The 19,158-nt window shown below is 38.2% G+C and overlaps 1 protein-coding gene across 4 annotated transcripts in view; it reads left to right on the forward strand.

Annotated features, from left to right (window-relative positions):
- The first annotated feature begins 3,249 nt into the window (after positions 1 to 3,249).
- LOC131066260 (uncharacterized) overlaps positions 3,250 to 19,158 on the forward strand; it is a 37,471-nt gene continuing 21,562 nt past the window's right edge. For 3 of the 4 annotated variants that reach the window (XR_009111644.2, XR_009111645.2, XM_058000985.2), the window contains exon 1: positions 3,250 to 3,737. Coding sequence is in view for 2 of the 4 variants with exons in the window: in XM_058000985.2 (XP_057856968.1) it covers positions 3,378 to 3,737 (360 nt within the window). In the remaining 2 variants the exon portion in view is untranslated. The remainder of the gene's footprint in view (positions 3,738 to 19,158) is intronic. The other variant, XM_058000986.2, reaches the window with a different exon arrangement.

The following is a 19,158-nucleotide window of genomic DNA, read 5'->3' on the forward strand; positions in this document are numbered from 1 at the left end:
TCCTTAGAGCATGGGAGAGTCTCAAAGGGATTGGTAGCAACTCTTTTAGGCACTAAAGTGTTGTTATAGATGGGGGGAGGTTCTTTAGGAGAAGGAAAAATTGAAACAAGGGAAGCTAACCCATTATCATATCTATGAAATGAATGCATCATGACAACAATTTTCCTCTTTCAAATGATAACACATGCAAAATAGAAGGAAATGTTTAATTTTAGCCAATGCAAGCACTTAGAATGTAGATTTAGAAAATGAAATTTATGATTCAAATGAGTTCCTAAATCAGATTTGAAATTATTGATCCCAATTAAGCTATCCACAAGTTCAACTTTGAATTGAAAAATTAGGATTTTAGCAAAAATTTCCTCTAAATTTTTGAATCTTGCAAGAAATTAAAACTTGTAAATACAAATTTGAATTTGAAATAGCATAAACACTCAAATTTGAAAGCATAAATTAGAATTAGAGAAGATTGGAATTCACGTCAGGTTCACCAAAATGTGTGGGGGAAAAAGTGACACTAAGCAAACATGCCCTAATCTCACTTTCAATCACACATTTATGGAATACGAAAGAGCCTAGAGGTATCACACAATTGGCTACTTCTTTTTGTGGAAGAGAGAGCCACGGGCTACCTATTAGGATTTCTATTCCTTTGTTGTAATTGAAAAATAAAATGATGCAAGTTCAACTACTAGCCCTAGAGTGCAAGTATGAACTAGTGCAAGTATGAACTAGTGCAAGTATGAACTAGTAACAAGATTGCAAGATTGAGATTAAGTGATGAAAAGCTGTAAACACAAGGATAAAAGGAGAATGCAGATGTGTACCTGGTGTTAAAATCTGAGTGAAAATGTTCGGGACGGGGGCGTGGGCGCCACTGTCCTGATTCTGCCCCTGAAACTGCTCCTGAAATTGCTGTTTTGCAACCTGAAAAGCTGTCAAAAATGCTGAAACTTGCTGTCTGACAGAAGGACCAGGGCACCCAGCGCCCCTGTCCCAGGGACTAGGGCGCCCCACGCCCCTGTCCTGGTCTTTTGCTCTGAAATTTGGTGTGTTGTTCTGTCTCAGTCTGCTTCTTTCGGATCTGCAACTTGTGGCATCGTCGGAATCCCGAAATCTGCACTTATATCTGAAAAGGTGTTTTGGGCGGCTATATAAGGTTTTGCCTTAGTCAAACCTCTGCTTTGGTGATTCCCACCTCCACGAATAGCCAAGTTGTATTGTAAAAGTAGTGTGTGTGCAGACCTTGTGTGTGTGCAAGATCCTAAAATACAAGTAAGCAAACAAGAGCAACCTAGAAAGTAAACCCTAATTGCTTGTAAATGATAATATAAATGCTCCAAATCAAGATGCAAAGAGATCTAAAGCATGAATACAAGTGATATAATGAGGCTTATGCAAAGACATGAAAACAACATGAAATCATACCCAACCCCAAGGGAGGGGTACAAGCCAATCTTCAGTCGGTGATCCCCTATTGCTATTCAATGTCTTCAAAGCCCTAAATGGATGAATGAAATTGATGAATGCTTGATGGATGGATATTGAATGTTGTTGAAGTCTTCAAAGATCTACTCTTTCGCTGCATAGAAGGTCCCTGAAACCAAAATTCCCGGTCCTTTCAAATGAAGAAAGAGAGCTTTTATATATGAAACCCTAGGTCTTAATTTCAACTTTTGGCCGACCTAGAGATTGAATCTCCCGCCAATATCTTGGGGTTAAGCTTTATTTTATGATTGGATTGCACTCCTAAAATTTCGGGAAAAATGTCCGGGACCATGTGCACTCCGGACGCTATGGTCCCGACAACTTTTCACCAAATTTTCAGGGCCGTCGGATATGATGATTTTAGAGAGAATCCTGAAGTTACAGGTGATTTCGAGATGTTTTGACCCCCGAAATCAAGCCCCCAAGTTCAAAATAGGACCTAATTAGGGTTTTTGATTAAATGATGTATTGGAGGAATAAAATGAAAGGGACACACTTTAATGAAAAGGGCCCAACTTTATGATATGGGAGATGATAAAATAGAACCTTAGACCTAATTAATTTAATTAATTAAGTGCTAAAGGGAAAATGCAATGCAAAATGCAAAATGCGCCAAGGCGGGTGCTAAACTAGGTGTGAAATTGTACCACCCTAGCAAGTGCATACAATTTACGACGCTACAATATCAGAATCAACACTTCGGAAAAATTGAAGTGCTGCTCTCTCTTTGACATCTTCAATACCTCAGTCTCTCAATGGAAGCAAATAGAGAGAATTCAAAAATGTTTAATCACAAGCAAGTTCAAAATTAAAAGTACAGGTCCATATGATATCATGTTAAGTGAAGTGGGAGCTGCCCCTATTGAAGCAATTGCTATGGTGTGTCTCATTAGCTATTTAAAAAAAACCGAGCAATTAGGAGGAGATAGATGGCCTAAGGTTGTTGTCAATGATGTATTGTGCAAAATGAAGAAGTCATGGATGCAACAAAACATTAAATGGTTGAAAAAATGAAACATCTATTTGAGTGCGTGTTCCACAAACAACAAAGAGTTAAAGGTATTTGTTATGGATAAGTTCTACAAAAAAATATGGGGTATTGGGTTAGGTAGAAAGAAACAATACTATATCAATGAGTTCAACCCCACTTATGATCAACTCCAAAAAGTCTATATAGGGGCTAATATATCCTGGAGGGCTAAAATCCTCATTGCTCAGCATAGAACCAACTCTCGCCAACTTCGATGTGAGACCGGGTGGTGGAAAAGATCAAAAGAGACTTGGGAAGAAAGAGTTTGCCTATTTTGCAACATTGGGAGGGTGGAAACTAAAAAACATTTTATGTTAGTGTGAAACACTTAAAGACAACAGTGATAAGTTTGTCAATATCTTAGTTGATAACACATGGTATAATTTATTCAACAAGAAACATATAGAGAAACTAGGCGCACTCATCATCGACTTGCATAGGCAGAGATTTGCTTTTCAAAAGTTGATTCAGATTGGGGAGGTTGTTCTGTAGGCTATTCTTGACCTCGTGAACATTAAAATTATTTCTCTCTTTCTTTCTTTCTTTGACTTCATAAATTAATAAAAAATATCTTCTCGTACTCTATAAAACATTGCCACATACAAAGACCAAGAGAAAGCAAGTCTGTTACTCAACTTCAGTGGTCCCACGAGCGCCACGCTAGCCCTTTCTTATTACACACGTGATCAATAAATTAGATATAAAATAGAGCTTGTCGCTAGGGCAAATTATTTCTTTATAAATATTTTCCGAACCTAAGACACTTTTGCAGCGTTTTGAATATTCGACAGCGCTTTCATATATTTTTTCTGCTTTCACCAAGTTGTTTGGCGTCTGCAAAATTCATATACCTCGTGAAATGAAGCGCGTCTTGGCGTCTAGACTTGGCGGCGCCTCGCCAATATGGCAGCGACTGTTAAAATCCCGGCCAAGTTTTCCGTCAAATGCCCAAGATTTCGTGGTTTCTGGAACCTCTGGTAAAACCATATCGCCCGTACATGGTTGCCTGAGTATGTTTATGAGCTCCGTGAGGCAACATTCAAGGTCATTTACGTGTTCTCGCGTTTTGAGAAGCTCTGAGGCGTCAACTGCCGGAGCTAGTATCGTGTCAACTAATGCATTTATAAGATGGTACCTGCAAATGATTGGGAAACATCCTGTTTTGACCAAGAGCGTTACAGCCGCCTCTATTTACACATCTGCCGACCTCACTTCCCAGGTACTTCTTCATTTATTTGATTACTTAGTTTTGTATGCAAAGGTTGAAAAAAACTTAAATTTCTTGCTTCTTTTCAGCTTAATATTTTTATTTGAAGTTATATGAATTTGATTCTAGCTCGGAAAGGATACTGCAATGTTTTTGTAATTAGCAAGTCTCATATTTGCCGTAAGGTCAGTGTGCCCCCATTATAAATGTATCTCTGGCTTTTTAGAAACTTTGGTCAGTGGCTGACGACCTTACTTCCCAGGTACTCTTTATGTATTTGATTATTTTATTACCGTTTAAAAAACTATGGTGTTTTTTGGGTGCAAAGAATTAAAAAAAAAACTTGAGCTTCTGCATGCATGCCAGAATAACCTGTATATTTGAAGTTTTATGGTTTTGATTTCTAGATTGGAAATGAGAATGCACCTTATTCTGTAATTAATATACCTTATATTAGACGCAAAGGTAGTTTGCCATGTGTACAAGTATGTTTGGCTTGTTAGAAGCTTCTGGAAGTAATTGCAAATGAGAATTAGTGTACAACATTTTGGATCTCTCTGTTGATTCCATCTTCAGGGATGGGAAGATTGAAGCCAATGTTTCAACGTTTGGATTCTTCTTGATTCCTGCATAGAAATATTTTTGTCATTCTTCTATTATCTTAAGATGGATAAAGTAAAGATGCATAAAAATTTCAATCTACACAGTTGAATCCAGATCAATCCAATAAACCTTATAGTTTGTATTTTTTTGATGGATCTTATTTGGCATGTTTTATATGTTATTTGGCTACAGAAATATATCTCTCAGTTTTTCTTTCCCACCAGAACCGATGTGCTATAAATGTTAAAGCGTCAATATTTCCACAAACATATATCTGGAATCAACAGTGTCTTGTTTGACATAGAAAAGGATAAAACACAGATGATTTTTGTGAACTAAAAGAAATCCAATGAACTCTAGTAAGAACCGTAGAATGTGTGTGGACAATTTGTATTAATGTGGAGTAGGTTCTAACCGTTGCAAATCTATGTCCAATAATTTCCAATGTCTTTGAAATATGAAATGTCAGAATCAGGGGACTCTGTATTTGTCTGTTTTGACAAATTTTTTAGTTGTAGGTTTGCCAGTTTGCATATCTTTGAAAAATATTTGCTTAGTTTTGCACTTCTTGAATTTTTCTCCAATGTTGTGGGATGTTCAGAGCATTCTGTAATGAATTGCACTGCAATCTTGTTCTTTATTTTTAAGAAGTGTAAACATGGGCCATGCTTAAATGTACTCCCTAGCTGATACATTATAGCCTTGTATATTGAGTGAACTTATGGGCTGATTTTGTAGCGATCGTACATTTTTCCAATGATTCAACTAAACATGTCAACCAACCTATTCTATGTGAATGGCTTCAATCAGAGAAGCAAACCTATTAATTGGGAATGTCTCGGTGAACAAAAAGGTAAAGATATTTTCAATTTCTTGGTATATTATTAGAGTGAATTCAAGTAAATTAGAGCATACATCATGTCTATTGAAATATGGATTCTTCTCTTTAATTTTGAAATCACTAATAACTATGCACCCTACGTTTTGAGTCAGCCATGTAGTTCATTTGCTTGTGGGTGTACTTGGAGTATGTTCAAACACATAGACTACAAGAAATGCAACCAATTGACTTAGTAATAGATGATGACTCCGTGTTTGTTCACCAAAACATTTGTCTTTAGCTAGAGAAAATTACAGTTTTAAACGTAAATTCTAATTGTTGTTTTATTGCAATTTCCAATTCTAATTTGAAATACTTAGCCTATGTATGACACTAACTTATAGATTCAATTTCATTACAATAGGGTCCATGTAGAGGACAATTAGTTGATTGACCTCGATGATATTGATCAAGTTTCAAAAAGGATTGCAAATAACTAGGAGCCATTTTTTCGATGATGAGAAATTGTCTATTTTGAAGGAGGTATGAATAATGAGAAATCAATGATCTAATTGGGAGCATGAACGATGTAGCATCAACATCACAATCTAGTGTTGATTTTGGTTCGAGTCCTAGTTGGTCCATGTCTCAACATCTAGTACTTGTGGATTGCAGCAATGTAATGTCCCCTATTTATAGGCTGTCAATTCCCAAAGAGAAACATACATTACTACCTAGTATATTACATTAATTCAAAAAAGATAATTAAACTTGTCCATAATTCAACCCAATATTGTCATTACTCTAGTCCTAATTCCTAATCCCTTCTCATTCTTAATCCCAGAAGAGGGGTATTGACTTGTCTAGGGTGCTTTGACACCATCTCCCTAATTTAGCCTAGACGTCAAGAACATTAGTCCTTTCATCTATGGGGCTCTTTTTGTTGCAAGGTTGATCAAAATGAGCTACTTATGTGTTGTCATTGATGTCAACATGCTTTGGTTGTCATTAGTGATTGGTTGGTATAAGTGATTTTGAGTTTTCAGTGCAGTTGTGTAAGAGATTTGCTCTACATATCTTCTATGTTGTATATCTATTTATGTGGTTTGGATACATTGTTAAGCTATGTTTAGAGATGTTATATTCTAGATTTGGTGCTCCAGATTGCTATGATGAGGAAGTTGTGTTTACCGGTATGTTTGAAAGTGTTTCCATATGAAGTGCATGCTCCGCATTTCTCTGTGTTATGGTTTATGGCGTTGTGCTTTTGGAGTTAAGTTGATAATGTCCTTAGCTTCATTCTATTCAATTGGCACATGTTCTTGGGCTTCAGAAGCATGGTTTCAAAGTTTGATGGTGTTTACTCTAGGTTTGGCGGACTTCGGGTGTTTACACTTCATATTATTGCTCCAAATGATAATGGATTGTTGTATAATGTGTTTGATGTTCATTTTGGTTCTAATTAAGATGTGTTGTGGTTCACTTTACATTCTTTTCTACTGCGGGAATGTTTAGTGCTGACCTAACTTGAATTGTGTTTGGTTGAGATGCTTAGCCGACCTTGGGAGACTTTGCATATGTGAGAATGATATAAATAGAGGTGTGAGTATGATTGAAGGTGTGAAAGAAAGTGAAATGCGATGAAGGTGTATGAAAGAGGATCTATCTTCCTGACTGTTTTGATGACTGGCATTTGAGTTGGTGAAAAGTGTTGAGTAGTGTGAACTTTCATGTGTTAGCTATCATAAGCAGTGAGTTGAAGGTGTCTATAGATCTTACGGTTGCAAAAGTGCATCAGTGGTGGATTCTATTTCTTTGATTTTTTTTTCATTTTGGTAGTGAGCCTTTTTTTTTTGTAAAAATCCCCTTAACCAGTGTCACCCTAACAGGTGTTCATAACTTCATATATTGAGAATAGCATTCTCTGTAGTTTTTCCCCCCTAACAAGGTTTTCCACATAAAATCTGGTGTTTTATTGTGTATGGTGTGCTCTGGTTTTCATGCTCATATCTCTTTGTGGATTATGTATTAGAATATTTTAGCATATCTACTTATTTAATGGTCAATATTGTATTTTAGGTGTAATATTAGTCTAATTAGATTGTTTCTAATTTTGTGTTTTGTGAACGATTGTTTCGTTAAGGAAACATCGTCTCTTGTAATTGCTATATGAACTTTTGTTCATTTATAAATAATTTAATGCAATTACTTCAAAACTTGTCTGTTTCATGGTATCATAGTAGGTTAAAAATTTCATAATTCCAAAAATTTCTTTGGTGAAATTTTTTAAAACCCAATTAGGGTTTTGTGTTTTGGTTTTTTTGGTGTCTGATTTTTTTGAAAATCTTTGGTCATGGTTTTTCTAGCTTTGCATTTTGAGTTTGTGGGTTTATGTCGACATTTTGCGACTGTTTGTAAAGCCCGCATTTTCTTCTAGAGTTTGTGTTTTCGTAGGGTTTCATGCCTTGACTTAGGTGGTATTTTTTTCGTGCGAAAGTTTTTTTTCTCTCTGTCTCTTCACGTGACCCATTTTTTTTGGATGTTGCAGAAAATTTTTGGGTTCATCCTTTTCTGCAACCTATGGTTTTTGAATATATTTGCATTGGAATCCATGCCTCTATGTTGCCATCTTCTGTACATTGGGATCTGTGCCAGTTGTTTCTTGCCTTAGATTTTGTGATTGCATCTGCCTCAGCTTTTTGTGCATTGGGATATTTGTCTCGGGTTTCGTGCACTCAATTTTTTAATTAGTTTTTGGCCTCTTGTTCGCCTGGTTTTTGTACCTCGAAAAGTGTGCAAGATGGCATCTTTGACCAACATAATGTTGGAAGGTAGTTAGAGGTTTAACGATATAAATTACAATACTTGGAATCAACAAATGAGGACCATCTTTGAATATCGCTGCTTTGATGCACTCGTTTTGGGTACGAAAACTCGTCCTACAACAATTGGATAGGACCAGGACAAATTGGATGACTGCAATTAAGAAGTCGTGATGCTTATAAAACTCTTTGTAATTGATGATTAGCTGTCGCAAGTGCTGTCTGGTAAGATAGTTGCAGAGATTTGAACTCATTTGAAGGATCTCTATGAAACATCAGACAAGAGCTGTTCGTTCTTTCTAAAGAACAAACTAATCTCCATCATGATGGATGTGAATATGTCCGTACACAAGCATTTGAGAAAGACTAAGGACATTTGTGATCAGCTAGAGGCGATTGGACAGAAGATGGAGGAAGAATACATGGTAGTCATCACCTTAAAAAGTCTACCATGTCTTATGAGCACTTTATCAAAACGCTCAACATTACTGCAGCTAATGTTGACTTGAAGTTTCTAGAGCTATGCAACAAACTTCTACAGCAAGATCGATGGAAGCAACAATTCGGCAGTGGTGTCAGTTCATCCTTCACATTACGAGCTTTCATAGCCAAATCCTTTCACAAGGATAAAGGCAAATCTCAACCTTCTCAACAGAAGTACTCTACTTTGTCATTAGAAGGTTCGAAGAAGAAAAACATTTAGTGCAACTATTGCCACAAATATGGGCACATGAAAGATTTTCGATCACGCTTGGTTTTTGAATAGAAGAAGCAGGGAGGCTCTCAGCCAAAAGAAACTGTTGCCGAGCACACTGAGCAGAAGGAACTTGCCTTTTATGCCTATATGGCTAAAAGACCTGCAAATCATGTGAAGTCCTTTGCCTGGTATATTGATTTAAGTGCTTCTCGACATTTCACTCGTCGACTTGACTGGGTCACAAAATTTCAACCTTTCACGATTCTGTGATTTTTGGAGGAGGGGAAGAGTATATCATTGTCGGAAAGGGCAACGTGCAGATTCAGTCTCGTGGGAGGAATTTAATTTTCCTCAATTTATACTATGTTCCTGGCATGGAACTCAACCTTCTCTCTGTTAATTAGATTATGAGACACTCTCCTCTGCTTGATGTGGTATTTAGTTTGCACAAATGCATCATTGTTGATAAGGAGACTCGCATCAATATTATTGTGGGTATTGAGGATCATGGTCTTTATAGACTTGTTGACATTGATTCTCAGGAGCATGCCACGGTAGCCAAAAGTTCTTTAGTCAACAATCTTTGACATCAGTGGTATGGCCATCTAAACATTCACTATCTCTCTCAGCTAGTTCGGGAGGATTTGGTTCATGGCTTACTTGTGATTCAGACTCAGAATCAGGGAGTTTGCAGAGCTTGTCAAGCTGGTAAGCAGCATCAGACTCCATTCACAGATGGTGATTCTTGGCAAGCTTCTAAGGTATTGCAATTGGTTTATGCTGACATTTGTGGTTCTGATGAACACTGCTTTAGTTACGGGTCTAGGCATTTTCTGTTATTTGTTGATGATTTTAGTTGCAAAATGTGGGTATATTTTTTTAAACAAAAATCAAAGGTGTTTAGCATGTTTTAGTAGTTTAAGGCCATAGTAGAAAAAGAATTTGGTCAACAAATAATTACTCTTAGGTCTGATAATTGGGGGGGGGGGGGTTTCTTCTGCTTTCTCTGACTTCTATGCAAAACATATCATTAAGCATCAGCTAATTGCACCCTACACCCCTCAGCAGAACGATGTTGTTGAGTGGAGAAACCGCACAATAACTGAGATGGCTTGTTCTATGATGGAGTATCAGAATGTTCCAAAGAAATATTGGGCACAAGCATTTTACACTGCTGTCTATCTTCTGAACCAGTCTCCCACAAAGGCCGTTAAGAAAAAGTCTCTAGAGGAAGCCTAGTCTGGCAGGAAGCCCAAAATTAGTCATTTGGAAGTATTTGGCTCTTTTGCATATGTTTGGATCCCAGATGCCAAGCGCACAAAGTTGGATCCTAAGAGTCAAAAACTCCTGTTCATTGGTTGCACTGATAACCAAAAAGCTTATCAGTTGATTGATGTAGACATAGATCGTCTCATATTCAATTAAGATGTTGTTTTTGATGAAGAATAGGGGCCTTTTCAGCTCTCTTCTCCTGTTTTGAGCCCTGAGGATCAGCCTTTGAAGGCTAGCGATTTGGGTGTCTGTCTTTCGTTAGGTCCACCTGATGGGAGGAGTTTGTCACTTCTTTGGCAGGGTTTCGTAGATAGGCAATTGCACCACCCAACTTTCCTCAAGAGAATCTTGAGCAACATCGCGATCAATTTGTTACAGACATTCTTGGTGATGTTGATCCACCTCTTTTAGATGTTGGTACTTCTACTCTCCGGCCTAAGTGGTGGGCCAAGTATTGGTGATCTTCATGATGATGAGCTCATTGAGGGTAGATCATCTAGGAACAAGGGCAAACAACAATTGCTCTCATGGCCAACATTCATAGCATTTATGAGCCTTAGACATATGTAGAGGCTAAAGGTATACTTGAGTGGGAACAGGCTATGGAAGTTGAACATCATAGCCTTCTGAAGAACAACACTTGGGTTATCTTTGATCTTCCACTTGGAAAGAAGCCCATTAGCTGCAAATGGGTGTATAAAGTTAAGTATAAGACTATTGGAACCCTTGATAAGTACAAGGCACGATTAGTTGCTCGAAAGAGGACATTGACTATGAGGAGACTTTTGGTCCTACAACCAAAATGAGTACAATTCGGCTTGTCCTTGCCTTGTTAGCCTAGTTTGGTTGGAAAGTCTATCAAATGTACGACAAGAGTGCATTCCTCAATGGTGAGTTGCAAGAAGAAGTCTACATGACGTAGCCTCTAGGATTTAAGGTTGCCGGTAAAGAACATCAGGTATTCAGACTAGTGAAAGCACTCTATGGCTTGAAACAGGCTCCTTGGGCTTGGTACATAAAAATTGATAAGTACCTCAGTGATCAAGGCTTTCAAAGGAGTCCTACTGATTCCAATTTGTATGTCAAAACTATTGGTGATGATATTCATTTGCTTGTCATCTATGTTGATGATGTGATTATCACTGGTAGAACAATGCTTTTGATTGACCAGATCGAATAGAGTTTGTGCTAGTCCTTTGACATGACAGACTTGGGACTTCTGCATTATTGTTTAGGTGTTGAGGGTTGGTAGACTGATGGCAGTATCTTTATCCCTTAGTTGAAGCATGCTAGGAGTTTGCTTGATAAGTTTCAGATGTAGGATTGTAAACCTACCTCTACACCTATGGAGAAAGGGTTGAAGTTGTCAACCAAATTGGATTCACCCGTGTTGGATGAATCCTTGTTTAGGCAACTAGTGGGCAGTCTCATCTATCTCACTGCTACTAGACCTAACCTGAGTTATGTTGTGAGTTACCTCTCTCGCTTCATGACAACCCCTACCTCTGAACACTGAGTTGTAGTGAAGTGTGTGTTGAGATGTGTGAAGGGCACTTTTGACTTTGGCATTCGATATGGTAGAATCAAAGATCCTAGACTCATTGGTTTCATAGACTTGGATTGGGCAGGTTCTGTTGATGACAAGAAGTCTACATCTAGGTATTTCTTCAATGTGGGAACATGTGTAGTCACATGGACCAGCAAGAAGCATTAGGCGGTAGCTCTTTCCTCGACCGAAGCAGAGTATCAGGGAACTGTTAAAGCAACTTGTGAGACAATTTGGCTTCGAAGGATGCTTTTAGACATGCAAATGTCTCAAGCAGGGCCTTCACCTCTCTATTGTGACCATAGTTGGACTACTCGCGACTCGGCTCGACTCGCCAAGCCTTTGGGAAAAAAACTTGGGGAAAACTCGGGAAAAACTTGGAAAAACTTGGCGAAAAACTCAGCAACTTAAAAACATGCTTAAACTTAGTAAAAAATGCATTTTTTTTGCAAAATTTAATGAGAAGATGCATCCAATGAGTCAATAAATGATAACACAAAAGAAACAAGCTGATTCTAGATATATTTAAATGCAAAGTGTCTACAAAATCGCATCCTCATGAGGAATGTTGATGGCTGGAAGCTTGGAAGCAAAATAGTAAATTACTAAATAGTTTTTGTAAAAACAAAAGTAAATACATCATTACAAATTACAATTACAACTTCCTCTTCCCAACTCTAGCAAAAACTTGGGGAGAGGTAGAACTAGAGGGTCTAGTCGTATAAGTCTGCTGTGGGCGTGATTGTGACTCCTCACTTGGTATGGTTGACTGAGACTCATCCTCCATCATGGATGAAGTTATGTCTCCACCTGCTTCTGGCACTAGCAATGAATCCTCATCCTCATCCTCTTCCTCCTCAATGTCATCCAGCCTGAAACCAAATCCACCCCCCTCCTCCATATCTTGCCTCTCCAAATCAGTGATGTCAGTGTCGGAAAACAATGGAGGCTGCTCTTGTGATGTCCAATCATTGTAAGGATCTATATCATCCAAGTCAATTGGACCACCTTCTAGTTCCTCTACCTTCCTTATGCTCAATCGAAGATTATATTGCACGTAGACAAGGTCATTGAGTCGTTTCTGCGCTAACTTGCTCCTCTTCTTCGTGTGGATTGCTTCAAACAAGCTCCAATTGCGCTCACAATTGGATGAACTGCAAGGCTGACGTAAGACTCCGAGGGCAATGTTTTTGAGATGTGGGGTGTTTCCACCCCAATTTTGCCACCAAGCATCTGCAAAATAACTAAAATGGAAAAGTTAGAAAGCAAAGAGAAAAGAGAAAACATAATTTATCAATCATTTTAGATCCCAAAATCCAAATGGCAAATGTTATACCTGGGGTTTGAGTGGTTCTTCCTCTCCTAGCCAGCTCTGAAGAGAATAGCTTACCCCTTCCTCCCTCATAATTTTGGAGCTCACTCACAATGACATCTCTCTCCTCAACATCGGGTACCATCCTCTCAATGCATGAACCTAAAACGAGGGTTGAGGAAGTACCCTGCTGCATGAATTGGTTGGTGGAACTGATTGTTCCACCTCCTATCAACAATTTTCCAAATGGGATCAAATTTGAGTCTATCCCTCTTATAGTAATATTTGATAGACTCCTTGGCCCTATCCATGGCCTCATAAAGATATCCCATTGGGGTTTTATCCCCATCCACCAAGCAAAGAACTCGAACCGAGGGCTCTGACACCTACAATTGAAAAATACAAATTACAAAAAGATTAAAATTTAAATAATGAAGTTACAAATTAGTAATGAGAGACTTGAATCAAGAATAACTAAAATTTAAAAATTAAAGTTTTGAAGTAACAACCTTCACAATCTCTGCAGTCCTTTGTGCAAATTGGCTGTCGAAGACTATGCATGAGCCCTTTGTGCAAATTGGCTATCGAAGACTATGCATGCGACAACCTCTCCTTTAGGCTTCTTTCAATAAGGTGAGTTAAGCCATTCTCCACTCACAAACATTTGTTTCAAAGAAGTCAATGCAACAAGAAGGCTTTGCAACGTCAAGAAAATCGTTGCAAACCTTGTGACACCAGCTCTCACCAAATCTTTCCCTTGGGTGTGCTGTTTCATCAAATTTAGGACCCAAGGGTGATTGTAAATATATTTGGTGATCCTCCTTGCATCTTCCACAATTGGAGTCACCCACTCAAGTTTTCCTATGTCCTCCTAAAGAAGGTCAAGGACATGTGCTGCACAAGGTGTCCAAAAAAGAGTGGGGTGCCTCTCTTGGAGGATTCTTCTTGCAAAAGAAGAATTTATTCTTAAGAAATATGCAACCAAGTAAAACAAAGCCACAACAAATGAAAATATTGCTAATGCCTAAAGGTGATAATTTAAAAGGATTCTACCTGCTGACACATATGTTGCTGCATTATCTGTGATGATTTTCACCACATTCTCTACCCACCTCCATGACGACATGCTCCAACATTACAACCAATGTTTTTGCATTTTTTACCTTGCTAGAGGCATCAACAGATTTCAAGAACACTACATTCTCCTTGCAAGCAACCAAAAAATTGATGATGGTGCGGTTCTTGCCATCTCATCAGAAAGAATGGTGCAGCCATAATTTGCCCATTCAATTTTTTGATCCTCCATCACTTCTCTTGCCCTAGCAACTGAATTTGTGAGCAACCTGTAAGTGCAAAGTGAAATTAGGTCTTAGTACACAATTTTGGGCAGTCAATGTATAGCTACAAATTTTATCAGAAAGGTTTTAATGCTAAGACAAAAAGTGTAAGTGGCCAATTCAATTCTCTTATTTGGTCAACCATTTCGTATTTATGAATTGAAATTCATTTTGGAGTTGTGGCTGATTGCCATGTGAAGTATTTTATTGCCGACTAGCAAAACCTTTTTGCAATAATTGTGTGGTTATGAGTCGTGGATTTTATGGTCTAGGCTGTGTCTTTGGTTGGGAGGAGGCAGTGTTAATTATTCTGACAGAATTCTGGACATGTTTCCCTAATATAAGCAGTGCTATTTTATTTTATTGTTGCTGGGTGCTTTGAATAGAGGTTTTGAAGAATCATTTTTCTAAAAAGGTGGAATGATATAGCTGAAGGTTTTTACAAGTGATGCGGCTAGGATGTGTTGGTATTAGCTGAAACTTAGCGTGTGTTTCTGAATGTGATGATATCGAAGAAGCCTCTGTGATGGTGCGGTAAATACTCTTGCTGTGATTGAGCATATATATGAGGTGTGTTTTTTCTTGGTCTGAGATCCAGCAGGGGATGAAAAATGAGAAAGTGTGTTTGTGTTGACAATTTTTGAAGGAGCTGTGTGTGTTCTAAATTTTACTATTTTTGAGTTGCTCAAACTGAGGTTGGTGCCTCAGCTGATCGAAGTTGGTGCTTCAAGGAAAGTCGGTGCTTACTTTTGTAATTTGGGTTGGTGCCCATTTGTTAATGAAAGCTTTGTGTACTGTGGTTTTTTACTCGAAAAGGTTTTCCACGAGAAATTTTGTGTTTGCGTCTTGTGCTCTTCTATTTGTTCATTTGATTGTCATGTTTTGTTGTAGATCATGTTTTGTTGCAGATTGCCATGGAAGTATGTGCTTCTATTGAGATGAATTTGTATTTAAATGGGAGAAGGTTTGAAAAAGGCATTTGATGAGGAGTTTTATGGAATGAGTAAACAAGTTTTGTTTATTTGTGGGGCTGCATTGAACACTAGTGCTCAACTCTTATTATGAGAATAACAAAGCATCATTTTGCTGATAGTTAGAGCTTCTTCTTGTCACTTTTATTGTTTGGCATTTATAATTGTTATTCATTGGTAATGTATGACTTGCAATGATGGGTATGTAGAGATGAGTCTAATATAAGAACCTATCATATCTTCTTGTTTATGCTTAACAACTAGGGCACAAATTTTAAAGGAAGGAGAGGAGTTCTTGACCTCCAATCAACTTATTTTTCTTGCACCACTTGGATGGAACACACTTTTGTTGCATGAGTCATTGTAAGGGTGTTAAGTATTTTTGAAAGGCACTTGGTGTTCCACACAATCATCTTAAACCTTTTGTGTGTTCTAAAGAAAGTAAATTTGAGAGAACTTGGGGTAGGAGATGTTGGTACTGTTGTGCGTTTTGCACACACACCTCTGTCTAGACAGGGGACCCCCATTCTGTCTGCTTGTATAGGAGAGGAATCCAAAATTATGCTCATTGAAACTAATTGCAATCCCAATGCTTAGCATTTAGAGTCGAAACCCAAAGATAGTTTAGACCTTGCAAACTCGGGAAGAGGCCAAGCCCAGGTTGCGCGATTCGGCCTCTAAGACCGAAAAACCACTCAAAGACTCAAAATTGCCTAGTAGGCCGAAACTAGGGCCAACTTCAAAATCGCGTGAAGGCTCATTTCGATCAAAAACTTAGGAAAGCCAGAATTGCGCGAAGTGACTCATTAAGGCCGAAAATCATAAAGGAGTCTAATTCGCGCGAAGGCTCATTCCAACCGAAAAACAAAACTTCAAAATCGCGCGATATCATCACATCGGTCGAAATCATTCAAATTGAAGACCAAGGTTTCAAATTTGCAAAAGAGCCCCATTTGGCCAAAAATCACTAAGTCGCGCATTTTCTTGTGAATGGCCAAAGTTTTGCAAGAAAGGAAATAAAACTCAAAATTGCACAAAATCATTAGTTAGCTCGAAATTAGCTAGGTGGTATAAGTGAGGGCATTTTAACTTAAAACTCAAAGATCGTGCATTTTAATGGCAATGCCCGAGTCTCACTTGAAGGCATCCAAAGGCTAAATGGTCAAAAGGGACATCAAATTCACAAATTTGACCCATAAGCCGAAAATGGAAAGTGAAACGTCCAAGTTCGCAAGTCCTCCAATATGCGGAAAATCGTAAAAGAGATCAAAACTCGCAAAACGGCTTGTTAGGCCGAAATGGGTGAAAAGATGACGAAGGACGTTAAGCTCTTAGATTGGCTCTAGAGGCCGAAAATAGAAAGGCTCTAAAAGAAAACTTAAAATGTTGAAAATGAACAACAATGTTAAAATTGCACCTTTTGGATCAAATTGGCCAAACTTTTAAGTTAGGCGTTCAAATTTGGCAAATCTATAAAATTGCACATTTACTTCAAAATCCGAATTTGGCTTTAGGTACATTCTCACATTTTGCCTAAGGGCCAGATTTCACCCTTAGTCGCCCAAGTAAGTGTAAATGAAAACTAAAGTGAGAAAAGGGTGTTTTAAATTAAAATCTCCCAAAACCTTCAAATCACCCGAAGTTTTAAAGGGAAGACATTTGTTGCAATAATATCTCACAAAAGATACAAAACGCGCGAATTTTCATCGAGGGGCATTTAGATAAATTTAATATGATTGTTAAATTAATTTATTTTTTCAAAATGATTATTAAAAGTGGAATTCACTGTTTGCAGATTGATGACAACCTAAAGCACAAAGTAAAGCCTTGATCGCGCTCAACATTGGAAGAGGAAATACAGAAAGCACCATAGAGCGCAAGACGAAGCACGGAGAAGCACGCCATGCGCCATCACGGACCACAAAGTTGAAGTCCACCAACCGGACCGAAGACAAAGAACATGCAGGGTGCTACAAGTCTACACATACTCAGAAACACACAATTGGAAGAAATTCTAGAAAATCAGTTTAAAAACTGAACTTGTTTAATGTAAACAACTACCTGTGGGTCCTACCTAATGGATTCAAAATGAAGGGACACAGGTCAGTCATGTCCAACTACCTGATTGACCCAAATTGAAGCCAAACAGTTGTAGGTGGTTGAGAATATGGTTGGGAGGATAACTAAGGATTGAATGGGCATGGGCTAAAGTTGCCAAGTTCTAGAAGGCAGATCAGGATTGCTGGATACAGTCAATCCTGGCCTTCGATTCAAATTGTAAAATCTATAAAAGGTAGAGGTCTTTCTTTTGTAAAGGGTTAGATTTTTTTAGGGTTAAACAGTTAGATTGTTATATTCCAGTTAGATGGTTAGAGAGATTGTTAGATTCTAGTTAGATTTTAGTAGTTAGGAATAGAGTAGAAATGTTGTAGAAATTGTTGTAATAGCAGCTGAAATCAATATATGGACATTGATTTGGTGTTTATCATCTTGGTTTTATTCGGTTTGCATGGTTTCCTTCCGCGAATTAGATAGATCCTTTTGCTGTGCAGGGATTTTGATGGATTCGAGTTCATACCATTGGGGATATACTGATTGTGTATGGTTAGTTTGAGCCTTTAAAATTGTGTTTAGTTCAATTGCAAGTTGTCCATCTGAGCTGTGCCAAAATTGGGTGTTTAGGCATGCACATGCAGTTTGAAAATCTTCCAAGTCCCCTTGAAGATTGCATTGTTTTTGCGAGGTTGTGAGTTACTCTGGCCAAGCAGGAATTGGTTATGTTGAATCTGTCTACTCGCACACTAGTCTTGTTAATTTTAGGTCTCTTAACCCTTCCCTTTTGCTTTTATTTCCCAGTTCGAGAATCGCAGCAGACCAACTCATTGCAAACGTAAGGCCCCTTGTGCTCCCAGCAAAACACATCAATCGTTGAGCTATCCCGCAGTCATGCACTGACTTTTGGAACCTCGAGGTTGTCCCCATTGATCAACTAAACAACATTAGGGCTTCCTTATACAAGAGAGGATAGGATACTTAGTAAGAACATTCTATTCTGTGTTGGCTGGAGAGAGTTGTAGCGATACGATTTTAGACACGTCAACAGGTACCCCATTTTGTTGTCTCATTTCACTTTATTTTGCTTCCGTGTTGGGCATTTAACCCTATCTAACCCATTATTGATAATTGATTTGAGACATTCTAATTTGGACCCATAAATGTCGAGATGCAAAAATCTTTAAAAAGTCTTAAGTTTGGGTTGGTTTTGGTGTTTTCCTTAGTGTTTTCGTGTTTGTCGGAGTTGTAGACTTTTGAGGTTTCCCTTGTTGTCATGCGTTTTCCCTCAACCTTGACATCTCAATTCTTCGGATTGGACAATTGGACTTTCCTAGCTTATCATTCCACTTTGCCTAAGTTTGATTCATTTTTATCTAGTGACCTATTAGATGTCCCCTCCTCAGGTATTTGTCATCAAGTAGTCTTTAACTCCAAACCCTGACATTTTCGAGTACAATTGCCCATTGGACATCCTTGTTTGGACTTTCCTCCATTTCCACCCCAAAATCTTGATGCCTCAACCTATGGCATGAGTTCCCACAACCTTTGAAGTCCAACATTACTACCATTTTTCCTTCCGACTCCTCCTACACTCTTGGATGACTTGAAATGTATTTAATAAATTGTAAAAGGTTAGGGATTGTCAAAAAAGGTCCTTTCTTGTAGGAACAACTATTCATCATTTTGGAGCAGATTTGCAAAGCAATTTTCCAGTTGTAGAGAAGAAAACAACATAGGATGCCATTAATGTATCTATAGTGCTCGTTAACCAGTAGATTTGATCCATCCACACCTGGAAAACATATTTTACTGCAAAGGGCATGGATCTACAAGAAACAAATGAAAAGAGGATGCCTTAATTAATATGGTGGTTAAGATTTCACGGTTAGATGTTTACATGTATTTGAGCTGCATTTGCTACAGATTTGTAGGCTTCTGCATGACTTGCCATACCAAATCTAGAGGCACCTCTCATACATAGAATGTTTGCAAATCCAA

The sequence above is a fragment of the Cryptomeria japonica genome, chromosome 5 (genome assembly GCF_030272615.1).
Source record: "Cryptomeria japonica chromosome 5, Sugi_1.0, whole genome shotgun sequence".
NCBI classification, from domain to species: domain Eukaryota; kingdom Viridiplantae; phylum Streptophyta; class Pinopsida; order Cupressales; family Cupressaceae; genus Cryptomeria; species Cryptomeria japonica.